Source organism: Macaca thibetana, chromosome 9 (assembly GCF_024542745.1).
Source record: "Macaca thibetana thibetana isolate TM-01 chromosome 9, ASM2454274v1, whole genome shotgun sequence".
In the NCBI taxonomy this organism is placed as follows: Eukaryota; Metazoa; Chordata; class Mammalia; order Primates; family Cercopithecidae; genus Macaca; species Macaca thibetana.
In genome coordinates, this window is record NC_065586.1 from 97887471 (window position 1) to 97900985 (window position 13515).

The 13515-nt window shown below is 42.4% G+C and overlaps 2 protein-coding genes across 2 annotated transcripts in view; both read right to left on the reverse strand.

The window, feature by feature from the left end:
* Positions 1-13515, reverse strand: part of NPM3 (nucleophosmin/nucleoplasmin 3) — a 66044-nt gene that overhangs the window by 25471 nt on the left and 27058 nt on the right. The window lies entirely within an intron of this gene.
* The window catches only part of OGA (O-GlcNAcase), a 45918-nt gene that overhangs the window by 22369 nt on the left and 10034 nt on the right, over positions 1-13515 (reverse strand). Inside the window, exons 2-7 of the mRNA XM_050804109.1 lie at positions 12890-13507; positions 8273-8324; positions 7432-7529; positions 4449-4579; positions 2019-2190; positions 353-451 (exon numbers count right to left, since the gene is read on the reverse strand). Of these exons, the coding sequence (XP_050660066.1) occupies positions 353-451; positions 2019-2190; positions 4449-4579; positions 7432-7529; positions 8273-8324; positions 12890-13088 (751 nt within the window). The 5' untranslated portion in view covers positions 13089-13507. The remainder of the gene's footprint in view (positions 1-352; positions 452-2018; positions 2191-4448; positions 4580-7431; positions 7530-8272; positions 8325-12889; positions 13508-13515) is intronic.

Sequence of the window (13515 nt, forward strand, 5' to 3'; positions counted from 1 at the left end):
TGGGAGGCCGAGGTGGGCAGATCACCTGAGGTCAGGAGTTTGAGACCAGTCTGGCTAACATGGAGAAACCCCGTCTCTACTAGAAATACAAAAATTAGCTGGGCGTCGTGGCACATGCCTGTAATCCCAGGTACTCAGGAGGCTGAGGCAAAAGAATCGCTTGAACCCGGGAGGCAGAGGTTGCGGTGAGCTGAGATTGTGCCACTGCACTGCAGCCTGGGCAACAAGAGCAAAACTCCATCTCAAACAAAAAAACAACAACAACAAAAAAGGTATTCAATTAACAAGAACAAGCAATTTCTCTAAGTCCTAGTTAATTCAAGTTTGACTGTATGAATCTTAAAAGACTTACCTGTCCAAAGCACTTCAATTCCAGGTAGAAGCTTTTCACCCACAGTCCTTAAATACGGAGACTGAGACACATTTGGATAACAGAAAGTGCCACAATATTCTAAATGTAGGGAGAAAAGTAAAAAAGTCAGGAACAAAATATTCATGGGTTTTTTGTTTGTTTGTTTTCTTTGAGATGGAGTCTCGCCCTGATGCCCAGGCTAAAGTGCAGTGATGAAATCTCGGCTCACTGCAACCTCCGCACCCTGGGCTCAAGCTATTCTCCTGCCTCAGCCTCCCGAGTAGCTGGGACTACAGGTGCACGCCGCCACGCCTGGCTAGTTTTTTTTTTATTTTAGTAAAGATGGGGTTTCACCATGTTGCCCAGGCTGGTTGCAAACTCCTGAGCTCAGGCAATCTGCTCGCCTCGGCCTCCCAGAAGGATCATGGGGTTTTGAATGTGGAAAAAAATGTCTGCCAATTCTAAATTCTTTTCATCCAAATGATAAAAGGCCTCCTACAGGGAATTAAATTCAAGTGGGCAGTTCATTTAAGAAATTCATAAAATCTGATATTTTTCCTCCAACAGTACAGATCAATTCTTACGATACTACAGTTACTAGAAATACAAGTTCACTAAAGAAACAAGCACTGTAGCATTTTCTACAGAATTCTGAATTGCCTACTTTTCTCAGTTACAATTAAATGCAAACAGAATGAATTGATAATATCATAATAGAACTAATACAAGAATATGCCAATGGCAGCTGGGCACAGTGGCTCACACCTGCAACCCCAGCATTTTGGGAGGCTGAAGTGGGTGGATCATTTGAGCCCAGGAGTTCGCGACTAACCTAGGCAATATGGCGTCTCTACCAAAAATAAAAAAATTAGCCAGTTTTATAACCCGGTATCTAAATAAATAACACAAATTTAAAAGTAAAATTAAAAAACATTTTTTAAAAAGGCATATACCAACGGCTATTAGTACTCAACTGCAACTTAAACTGTAACTTGCAGCTAATTAATTCCCAGTATAATCTTAAAACTTTTGGATACTAATGTAGTACTCAACTAAAATAAGGTTCCCGGCTCATAATACACACAAAGAAAGTTAAGTAATTTAGTCTAAAATTCTTCCTGAACAGGGAAGTCTGGGGAAAAACTTCTTGTAAGTTGAATTTTGAGAAGCAACTAAGAGACTAAAATATTTTCAATGAAAGAAACCAGAGGGGCAAAAAGAAAGGAAAAGAGGAAAAACTTATGCTTTCTATGCTGACTACTTGAAATAAGAGCCCAGATGGAAGTGGGAGGAGTGCAAAAAGGGACAGATATGCATGGGCAGAAAAAGGGAACAAGTAGGAGGAAATGAGAAGTGACTAAGGTAAAAGGCAAAGTAACTTGGTTTTTCTCCAGTTTTCATTTCAATACTATCCCTCTTAATATTGACAAAGTTCATATACTTCCAGTACTAAAAAATACATAAAAATCTTTTGTCTAGTCAGCTGTCATTTATTAGTTCCTAAAATTTTTCCAATTTAGGATCTTGAAAAATGTCTTCTAAAAAAAGATTCCTACTTTTATACACCAAGGGAGGAGGGAAGTGGAGAGAGAATGGGGCCCACGGTCCTTTATAAGTTACATATTCTAAGAAGACTAGTTAAATATAAAGCCATTATATACAATACCTGTGGGACAGAAGAGGAAAGTTTCTGGCTCTCCTAGGTATTGATAGATTTCATTTGTGATGGAGACCTGGGCATGAGCAAAAGAACTGAATACCTCTTTGTCTGCTGCACACATATTATGGTCTATATCATCAAAAAGCAAAGCAAATGACCTGCACCCAAACTGAGAAACCTAGGAGGAGAAAAAAAGAATCAAGAGTAAAAAAATTAACAATTCCAAACATTAAAGTATAGAGTTAATAGTTATACTTAAAATCCAATATTTTCCTTACTAGAATGTTCAATGACAGGTTGTTTTTACATTTTTAATTTAAAAAATTCTAAGTCAAACAGAGTTTTGGGACCCATTTCTCATTTGGGTTTGAATGCATACAGGTTAAGTATTCCTTATCTGAAATGCTTGGGACCAAAAATGTTTTGGATTTTGGGTTTTTTTTATGGATTTTGGAATATCTGTATTATATTCAGCATCCCTAATCTGAAAATCCAAAATCTGAAATGCTCCAATTATCATTTCCTTTGAATTTTACGGAGCTCAAAAAGTTTCATATTTTGGAGCATTTCAGATTTCTGAATTAGGGATACTCAACTTATATGACAATATGATCCAACAAAGTTTCTACAAAGTGGCCTAGCCTCTTGGCTAACTCATGGGCTGCTGATTGTAGAAGACCCAACAAAGTCAGAAAAATACAGAAATATGAATAACCTTAAGACATGAAAAAGCCAGGCTGTGTCCTAGTCCCAAAAGGTACACTGATCCCTTTGCAGATAAACCTAACCAGGTATGAATCAGAAAGAACCGCAGAATTTTATGAAATAGGAAAATAGCTTCATTAATGAAAATTTCAACTGCCTTAAATTTTTTACCAGACATTTTAATGCCACCCATATAAATCTTTGCCTAAAGAAACAAGACATGTATATAGAAAAACCAGCAAACTTAAAAAACAGGAAAATGGGGCCAGGAGCGGTGGCTCATGCTTGTAATCCCAGCACTTCAGGAGGCCGAGGCTGGCAAATCATGAGGCCAGGAGTTCGAGACCAGCCTGGCCAACATGGTGAAACCCTGTCTCTACTAAATATACGAAAACATTAGCCAGGTGTGGTAGCACACGCCTGTAATTCCAGTTACTCAGGAGGCTGAGGCCAGAGAATTGCTTGAACCCAGGAGGCAGAGATTGCAATGAGGTGAGATCACGCCACTACACTCCAGCCTAGGTGACAGAGCAAGACTCGGTTTCAAAAAAAAGGAAAATGGAAGCCCCCTACATTTGACCAAAGGAAGTGTGCAGCTTTTACATTAAGCAAACTTTACACTCAATTAGGTTCACCTAGTCTGTTTTTCTTCTCACCTTGGGAAATTAGCCATTTCCAGACATCTCTTTGTCCATTAATTGAAGAAACTAATGTCTAATAGGTGAAACCTTGTTTCTATAATCTCAGTTGTCAATTCAAGCCAAGCAGCCTAGGGTACATATAATTTCTCAAAATGTGGTTCTTGACCACCAATCACCTAGATTCCCGGTCCCCACCTTATCAATTTGGGAAATAAAGTCCAGTAGTCAGCATTCTTTTAAGCTTCACTTCTAATCATTCTTTTAAGGCAGTTCTTATGCAAACTGAAATTTGAGAAGAACCAGTACCTCTAGTAAAGCTCTTTTTACTTAATTTGGAAAATATTCCTCTATCAGAAGGATTCAAGGCTGGGTGTGGCGGAGTGTGACTGTAATCCCGGCACTTTGGGAGGCTGAGGTGGGTGGATCACCTAAAGTCAGGAGTTCGAGACCAGCCTGGCCAATGTGGCAAAACCCTGTCTCTACTAAAAATATAAAAATTAGCCAGGCATGGTGGTGTGCCTGTAATAGCTACTAAGGAGGCTGAGGCACGAGAATCGCTTGAACTCGGGAGGTGGAGGTTGCAGTGAGCCGAAATTGGGCCACTGCACTCCAGGCAACAGGGTAAGACTCTATCTCCAAAAAAAAAGCATTCAAAGTAAAAAAAATTCTTATAGAAACAAAGAAATACAAGGCCAGGCGTGGTGACTCACACCTGTAATCCCAGCACTTTGGGAAGATCATGAGGTCAGGAGTTCAAGACCAGCCTGGCCGCCGTGGTGAAGGCCTCGTCTCTACTAAAAATACAAAAATTAACTGGGCATGATGGCACACACCTATAGTCCTAGCTACTTGGGAGGCTGAGGCAGAAGAATCACTTGAACCCGGGAGGCAGAGGAGGTTGCAGTGAGCCAAGATCGTGCCACTGCACTCCAGCCTGGGCAACAGAGCGAGACTCTGTCTCAAAAAACAAAACAAACAAAAAAAGAAAGAAATATGAATTTGATTTCCTTTTTACATCATAAAAGCACCTGAGTAAACTTTTAGTTTCAAGTACAGAGTCACGAAAAATGAAAAAAAAGTAAGGAGTTACCTGGTCCAATTTACGTTTCAATGTGGATACTTCCTTGGGGTTAGAAAAAGTGATATCCAATCCAGGTGAGATCGCGTAGATGAACTCTATCTCATATTCTCGTGCAGCAGAGATGAGAGTCATAAGTTGCTCTAAAGAACAGAGTCCATGTTTTTAGAAAGCAGAACAGAAAACTAAAAGAACCTTCACTGAAGGTTTAACTGAAAAGGTTATTTCTAACTTACAAAAAAAAGGAAAAGATCCTTACATTTTAGAAGTTGTCATGTCCAACTTAACAACAGGCCATACAAAATGGTACAAGCCTGAAGTGATTTAATGACACAGTAAGGAAAAAAGAATAGTTTTCACACCTTTGAAATCTGAACCAACAGAAAATAAGAGGCCCTTCTTTTTCACTTCCAAATAGTTTCTTATCCTTTTGGGGAAACAGGCTAAAATCAATAAACATTCTCCTCCCTTTCATTGCCATTTCTCAAGAACACTGAATTAACTGTCAATTCTCTTACTGAACTTAAGCCATTTCTATTTCCTGAAGCATTTGAAAGGCATAAAATGCAGCTGCTGCTTTTTTATTTCGAGAGTCTTGCTCTGTTGCCCAAGGCTGGAGTACAGTGGTACGATCCTGACTCACTGCAACCTCTGCCTCCTGAGTAGCTGGGATTACAGGCATAACCAGTTAATTTTTGTATTTTTAGTAGAGATGGGGTTTTGCCATATCACCCAGGCTGGTCTCGAACTCCTGGCCTCAAGTGATCCACCTGCCTCAGCCTCTCATAGTGTTAGGATTGCAGGCATGAGCCATGGTACTGGATCTTGCTTTTTTTTTGTTTTGTTTTGCCGTCTCCGAACTGGAATTCCTAACTAAATAAACCTACACATAACTAGTTTATAATATGAAAAAAGAAAATGCTTTCTTAAGAATCAGGGTAGGCCAGGCCCAATGGCTCATGCCTGTAACCCCAGGACTTTGGGAGGTCAGGCAGGAGGATTACCTGAGGTGAGGAGTTCAAGACCAGTCTGGCCAACATTGTGAAACCCCATCTCTACTAAAAATACAAAAATTAGCCAGGCGTGGTGGCACATACTTGTAATCCCAGCTCCTAGGGAGGCTGAGGCAGGAGAATTGCTTGAACCCTGGAGGCAGAGGTTGCAGTGAACCAAGATCACACCACTGCATTCCAGCCTGGACGACAGAACAAGACTTCATCTCAAAAAAACAAAACAAAACAAAATAAACAAACAAAAAAAAAACAACAGAATCATGCCTGTAATCCCAGCACTTTGAGAGGCCACGGCAAGTTGATTGCTTGAGTTCAGAAGTTTGAGACCAGCACAGGCAACATGGCAAACCCCTCTCTCTACAAAATATACAAAAATTAGCTGAGCATGGTGATCTGCACCTGGAGTCCCAGCTACTTGGGGGGCTGAGGCGGGAGGATTGCTTGAGCCCGGGAGATCAAAATTGCAGTAAGGCACTGAACTCCAGCCTGGGTAACAAAGTGACAAAGGCTGTTTCCAAAAAAAGAAAAAGAACCAGAGGTAAGTCATGGCCTTCACAATCTTGATCTGTTTCTATCTATGGGAAAAATGTTAATTATAGATTTTAAGCTTTTAAAATTATCAACTGACAATTTCCCTAAATCAACTTAAATACTACTACTATATACCATAGGACATATTTTTGAATAATTTTCAGCAGTATCTCAAGACAGTTATTTTTACTCTATTTTAATTATTGATCACATAAAGTTTCATCACCAGCACCACCAGAAAGTAATTAAGTTGAAGGCACACTTAAATAGAGTAGTAAACCACAACACTAGATGGAGATGGGATAAGTTATAATTGCTTCTTCGTAATTCAAGAAAACTTTCAGCCTTCCGTGCCTTGGCTGGGCTCTGTAACCGAATATCTTGTTAGCTATACGTGTATACTATTTAATTTGAAGTACAAAAATGTTTCACCATTCACAAGTTCCCAAAGAAAAGCACCTCTCTAATTTACTCAGGTGGTTCAATGCCATACTACTAACTTTTCAGCAATTTTATGTAACCAACTCAACATAAGTATACTCATAGCAGGCCAGCTGGGCAAGGGGGCTCAAGCCTGTAATCCCAGCACTTTGGGAGGCTGAGGCAGGCCGATCGCTTGAGGTCAGGAGTTCAAGACCGCCCTGGCCAACATGATGAACCCCCATTTCTACTAAAAATACAAAAACTGGCTGGGCATGGCGGCAGGCGCCTGTAATCCCAGCTACTGGGGAAGCTGAGACAGCAGAATCTCTTGAACTCGGGAGGCAGAGGTTGCAGTTAGCCGAGACCACACCACTGCACGCCAGCCTGGGGGACAGAGAAAGATTCTGTCTCAAAAAACAAAAACAAATAAAAACAAAAAAACCCAAAGACAGCCTATTAATGGCTTCCCACTTTCCTGGACTAGGGTAAGGATCAGTAATTGTTGACAAGGCCAAGCCATACTAGAGCCTGAAGCAAAAGGAACAATCACTAGTGCTGATCCTATCTTTACCTAAAATTTTAGCATTGTTTCCATCATGAATTTCTGCATTAATTTTGTTTTTAAAAAATATTGCATAAATTCTTGTTTATCTTGATTACTTTTTTGGGGGTCCCTTAAAATTTGCACACAAGGTACGTGACTCACTTGCCTTGCCCTGGGCCTAGCTCAGCTCCAGCACTTCTTTGCCCAGTGGCCCACTGTTTATTCCACTGGCAGAAGTAAGCAGCACAATCTATGACCACAGAATAGGTGGAGTCAGCCTAGCACGCCCATGACATCACACGTATGGTCATGACCTTGCTAGCGCAGAGCACTCTTTCAATCTCAGCTAACTGGTTACCAGATAGAAGAAAAGGAAACTACCTACAAAATAAAAAATGTCATAAAATTATTGTACAACTACATTTAAAATGTAACTGTTTTCTTCACAGATTCTGAATTTATGGATTAAAAATAAAAAGATTACCAGCTTCCTCCACTGAATACATCTCTCGCCAAAACATCCTATGTTTGTAGTCATCTTTTGGGGCATACAAGTATGTATTTAATTCCCATTTCTGGAGCCTTAAGGAGAAAGAAAATTACATATGTATAAACAGGCAACATTTATAGGCTGTCAATCTCAATTTCCCTCTTCTTGGAGCATATCCATCTCATACAAAGCTAATATTCTATGACAGTAGCTTTTAACCTTTTTGTAATCAGTGGAATTTTAAAAATGAAGTATTACAGGCCAGGTGCAGTGGCTCACACCTGTAATCCCAGCACTTTGGGAGGCCAAGGCAGGTGATTACGAGGTCAGGAGATCGAGACCATCCTGGCTAACATGGTGAAACCCCGTCTCTACTAAAAATACAAAAAAGTAGCCGGACGTGGTGGCGGGCACCTGTAGTCCCAGTTACTCGGGAGGCTGAGGCAGGAGAATGGTGTGAACCCAGGGGCGGAGCTTGCAGTGAACCGAGGTAGTGCCACTGCACTCCAGCCTGGGCGAAAGAGTGAGACTCCGTCTCAAAAAAAAAGGAAAAAAAAGTAAGTATTACAATGTATGCCAACATATAAACAGTCTTAAAAAACACAACAGCTCTGGGTAAGGTGAAGCCCAAAACCTATTCAGCTCCCCAGGAAAAGTTTGAAAACCAAAGGCCTAGGTAAGGCCTAGGTGAAGAAATAAGGGACCAACGTAAAATAACTTCTGTAATTGAGAAACTATCAAAATGCACCTGGGCTATTCACTGTTAGTATTTCTTCAAACAAAAGAAAATGTTAGGAGTTTAAGGTTCTCTCTACTTCATATGATAAAGATTTACCTTCTAAAGAGTTCTTTTCTCTGTTCCATAACCCAAGGTCTTCCGTAAAATCCTAGATTGAAAGAAAGAATGAAATTATATTCAGTTTTAAAATGTGGTAAGCTTTATTGAGAAAAGTTAAAAACATACAAGCCTATTTTGTAAAAAACATAAAATACACCAAATCAGAATGATATTTAATAAAATACTAAGGTTCCTTTATCTTTAGGTGGTGACACTACAAGGTGACTTTTATTCCATTTTTGCTTAGGTACATTTTCTTATTTTTTCTACCATGACATTAGTTACTTAGGTGACAGTTATTTTAAAACAACAAACATCTATCATTTCTTTTCACTGTTGATAAAGTCCAAATATATGTAAATCCAATTTTGTAAGGGATCTCAATCTTACAATGGTGAAGGGCAGCAATGTAACACAAGCTGCCAACAGTAACAATTACTTCCTAGAAGGATTAAAACTGCTTTAGAAAGGGTGAAGGGAGGCCAGGTGAGGTGGCCCATGCCTGTAATCCCAGAATTTCGGAAGGCTGAGGCGGGTAGATCACTTGAGGTCAGGAGTTCCAGACTCACCCTGGCCAACACGGCGAAACCCTGTCTCTACTAAAAACACAAAAATTAGCCAGGTATGGTGGCAAATGCCTGTAATCCCAGCTATTTGGGAGGCTGAGAAACAACAATCACCTGAACCTGGAAGGCAGAGGTTGCAGTGAGCCGAAATGGCGCCACTGCACTCCAGCCTGGGTGACTGAGTAAGACTCCATCTCAAACAACAACAAAAAAAAAAAAAAAAAGGGGGGGAAAAAAAGGGTGAGGGGAGATGAACATGTAAAGCAGTTAAAAAAATGAGAGAGCCGGGCCTGGTGGCTCAGGCCTGTAATCCCAGCACTTTGGGAGGCCGAGACGGGTGGATCACGAGGTCAGGAGATCGAGACCATCCTGGCTAACATGGTGAAACCCCGTCTCTACTAAAAAATACAAAAAACGAGCCGGGCGAGGTGGCGGGCACCTGTAGTCCCAGCTACTCGGGAGGCTGAGGCAGGAGAATGGCATGAACCTGGGAGGCGGAGCTTGCAGTGAGCCAAGATCCAGTTACTGCACTCCAGTCTGGGAGACTCCGTCTCAAAAAAAAAAAAAAAAAAAAAAATCAGAGACTTAATTTTATGATCGTGCTTTTTTTTTTTTTTTTTTTAAAAAGTTCCTGGCCAGGACTGGAGTTCCAACTACTTGGGAGGCTAGGGCAGGAGAATCACTTGAACCCAGGAGGCGGAGGTTGTGGTGAGCCAAGATCGGCGCCATTGCATTCCAGCTTGGGTGACAGAGCAAAACAATCTCTCAAAAAAAGTTCCCGATACAATGATATAATCAAAGGGATCAAAAAATGCCCGAAACCACATTCCCAAGAAATTCAACAGCCTAACTGGCCCAAACAACAAACTCTCAAGCAATCTTAATTACTGAGCAAAGGTCTGAATAAATAAAAATTCAAGAATGTTACTTCTGGTCCTAAATGGAAAGAATAAACACAGAAAACTCAAGAATGTGACTTGCCCCAGAGTATCCTATAAGAGAACAAAATATTAGTTATGCAAACTGCTGAAAACAAACTTGCAGACCGATGACCTAAATTGTTGAATAAGCATCAAACTGGTATCTAGAACTCCCTAGTGTGCTTATCACAGCTCAAACCACACACTTTACATCTTGTCTAACCTTTACTTTCCACCTGTCTCAGTCTAATCATCAATAAGAGATAAGGACAGCCTCTCAAGAGTACCATGAAGAAGGTTAATAAAAGCATTCTGAACACAAAATGTTCTACATAAACCCACACAGTCTATACAAGAGACTAGTCTAGAACAGAAATTTCTGGAATGAATTTTAGCTCCAACCTCTATGCAGAATGACTCCTCTGCACCACAAAAAGGACAATGACAGATTAAATTAAAATTCATTACATACCAATGTATAAAACTGTAGCACTTTCATCTGGACAATCTAATGTTACCCTCTCACAAGTGATATAAAAAAAATTTTTTTTTTTTGAGGCGGAATCTCGCTCTGTCGCCCAGGCTGGAGTGCAGTGGCACGATCTCTGTTCAATACAACCTACGCCTCCAACTCCCGGGTTCAAGTGATTCTCCTGTCTCTGCCTCCCGAGTAGCTGGGATTAAAGGCGCCCGCAACCATGCCCAGCTAATTTTTTCTATTTTTAGTAGAGACGGGGTTTCGCCATGTTGGCCAGGCTAGTCTGGATCTCCTGACCTCGTGATCCGCCCGTCTCGGCCTCCCGAAGTGCTGGGATTACAGGCGCGAGCTACCGCACCCGGCCAATATAAAATATTCTTGATTAGGCAGATGTATACAACTCTAGCATCCCTACGGCACTTAGCATTATCATTTTTTTTTAAGGAGTAGGCATTAAACATCCTTTCAGAGTTGTTCCAATATAAAAAAAAGACTTTTCAAATGTCTAGCTTAAACGTTTTAATTTTTAGAAACCCTACCCTGGCTATTTTGAGAGTCAGGTTCATGGTTTCGGCTGACTGGCACCACAAAGAGGAAGCAATGCTGTTAAAGTATGAGTTAAAAACCAAGAAAGTTTTGTGATGGAAAGAAAACAAGAAAGAAATTCTAGCAGTAACTATAGTATTTCTATGCTCATTCATTTTAGGGCTGGTGCCAACCAAGAGGTATCAAAAAGTAAAAAAAAAAAAAAAAAAAAAAAAAAGCCAGGCGAGGTGGAGGTAGTTCACACCTGTAATCTTAGCACTTTGGGAGACCGAGGCGGGCGGACTGCCTGAGCTCCGGAGGTGTAGACCAGCCTGGGCAACACGGTGAAACCCCTGTTTCGACTAAAATACAAAAAATTAGCCGGGCCTGCGTCTGTAGTCCCAGCTACTTGGGAGGCTGAAGGAGGAGAATTGCTTGAACCCGGAAGGCGGAGGTTGCAGTGAGCCAAGATTGTGCCACTGCACTCCAGCCTGGGCGACAGAGCGAGACTCTGTCTCCTCCCCCCCCAAAAAACAAAAACAACAACAAAACACACACACAAAAAATCAGTGCTGGTTCAGGTGCTCAGTCACTAAGAAAATATACAAGGGCAAGGGAGGGAGGAGGAATAAACGACAGAATGGCAGACAACTCTGTTCTTTAAATAGGAAGAATCGCCTTTTAATACTATTCTAAACAAACCAATTTAAACCAAATGAGTTTTCTCCTTTTATTACTGAAGGTATAATGGGTTGGCAAGTTTCCTTAGACTCATTCCAGTCTAGTTCCGAAATTTCCCAGCACTCTCTCATCCCCACCCCAAGATCTTTGATAACAAAAACCAGATTCTTTCTCTAAAATCTCCCTGCACTCAAGCCAATAAACACATCGATATAAGTCACACAACGCAATCATTTTTGATGAACACTATATAGTAGTCCATTTTGATGAACACTACATAGTAGAAAACTGCTATACAGCAGTTTTCGATTCTGTAGTCCCCCAAATTCTGCAAGACAGTTAACTTCGCTGAACTCTTTCACGCCTTACTGTAGCCGCAAAGTAGCCTGTTATGGTCTGTACCATAACCACCACCCATTTTTCACAAAATACTCTAATTTATAAGGTGAAAAAGATAGAAAAGCTGATGTTCCCAACCTCGAGAGCAATCCTTTTTCCATACCTTTTTGGTTTTTAAAATATTTTTTTTTACCCTTATCCACGCCATTACATACAAACATCTAGGAAACTCTGAGTCGGCCAAAATACTTCAGAAAATTCAAATATACGCTGTAATTGCGGAAAGAGCAATAATGTAACCGATTCGTGCCTCTCTATAGAGCTGCAAGGTGGACTATCTGTCCATTCTTATCCAGAAACTGTGAAAACAAGCATCTGGTAATTTTCTCTCACTACCAAAAAAGTCCATCATTCTTTTCGACTGTAAACGGGAAAAAAGGGGAGAAGGGCATTTTTAACGCCATTTCTGCGGTCACTAAATTCAAATTATGCATCTCAGACACTTTGAGAATCGGTGATTAAAGCCACAGCTTCATCCCTCGACAGCAAAGTACAGTAGCTGGGAAAGAGGGTAATTTTCTAAGTTGCAAATGAATCTTTGCGGGGGTAGGGAGATGCAACACAAATATTCTAAGCAAAGTGGAACTTGAAATACTATAGGCCAACCGTGCTTCTCTTCACTCCAGAAGTACAAGCACGTCAATGTGGGTCGATTTTCCACAAAAGGTGGTGACAGAGGAACTATACACATTTTTTCAATGGAACGCAGACAACTCTAGGGAATAAGATCCCAAGGTACAAAGTAGAACTCAGAGGCTAACAGAGCACCAGGCTCCTAACCACCGCCTCCTTATGAGATGACTTGGCTCCAAGCCCAAGACGGGTGGGGTCAGACTTGTGAGTGGCCGGGGGGAATTCGACGCCGTCTAAGGACGTGCGAGAAGATTCGGCCCAACATCTCGTCTCTCCCCCTCGCTTTAGCAGGGCCACATTTCAGACCCAAAGGCTTTCCAGACTTCTACAGCCTCCAAAAGCCCCGCCACCACCCTCCTCCCGAGGACAGAACGTGTCAGTGCCAAGGCGGGGCGGGAAGGAGGGCGCTCACCTTCCACCACGCCACACAGGAACCGCCGAGCCCCTCCTGCAGCCCCAGCCACCGCCGCTCCCCCAGCCCCGGCGGGGTTGTCTTCTCCGGGTGCCGGAGCTGCCGGCGGCTCCAGCGATGCCCCCGCAGAGGCGGCAGGGTTGGAGCTGAGCTCGCTCTCCCGCTCCTCCAGCGTCGCTTGACTCTCCTTCTGCACCATCCTCCTGCCCCCGGCCGCCGCCACCTGTGCGGGTCCTCCTCGGCCTCCGTCCGTTGGGCCACAGGCCCGGAGCCCCGGAGAGGGCTTCAACTCCAAGTGTGCGCCCCTCCGGCTCCTTCCCCTCCCCCTCTGCCCTTCCCCCTCCCTCTCCGCAGGGACCCGAATGCCCGGATGAAAAGGGCGGCGGCACCGGCGCGAGCCCTTTGTCAGCCGCAGCCTCAGCTTTAAGCTGGGGCGCCAGAAGCCTAAGCGGAGAGCGAGGCTGTGACTTCTCGTTCGCTGGAAGAAGACGGCCAAGGCTCCCGTCCTCGTTCTCAGCCTCTGCTGCCCTCCAGTTAATCTCAGTTCTTCTGCTGTTTCCCCCCGAAGCCCCGAGCTCTCTGCTGCTGCCTCCACCGCCCGCTTCCTGTTTATCCGCACTGCGCTT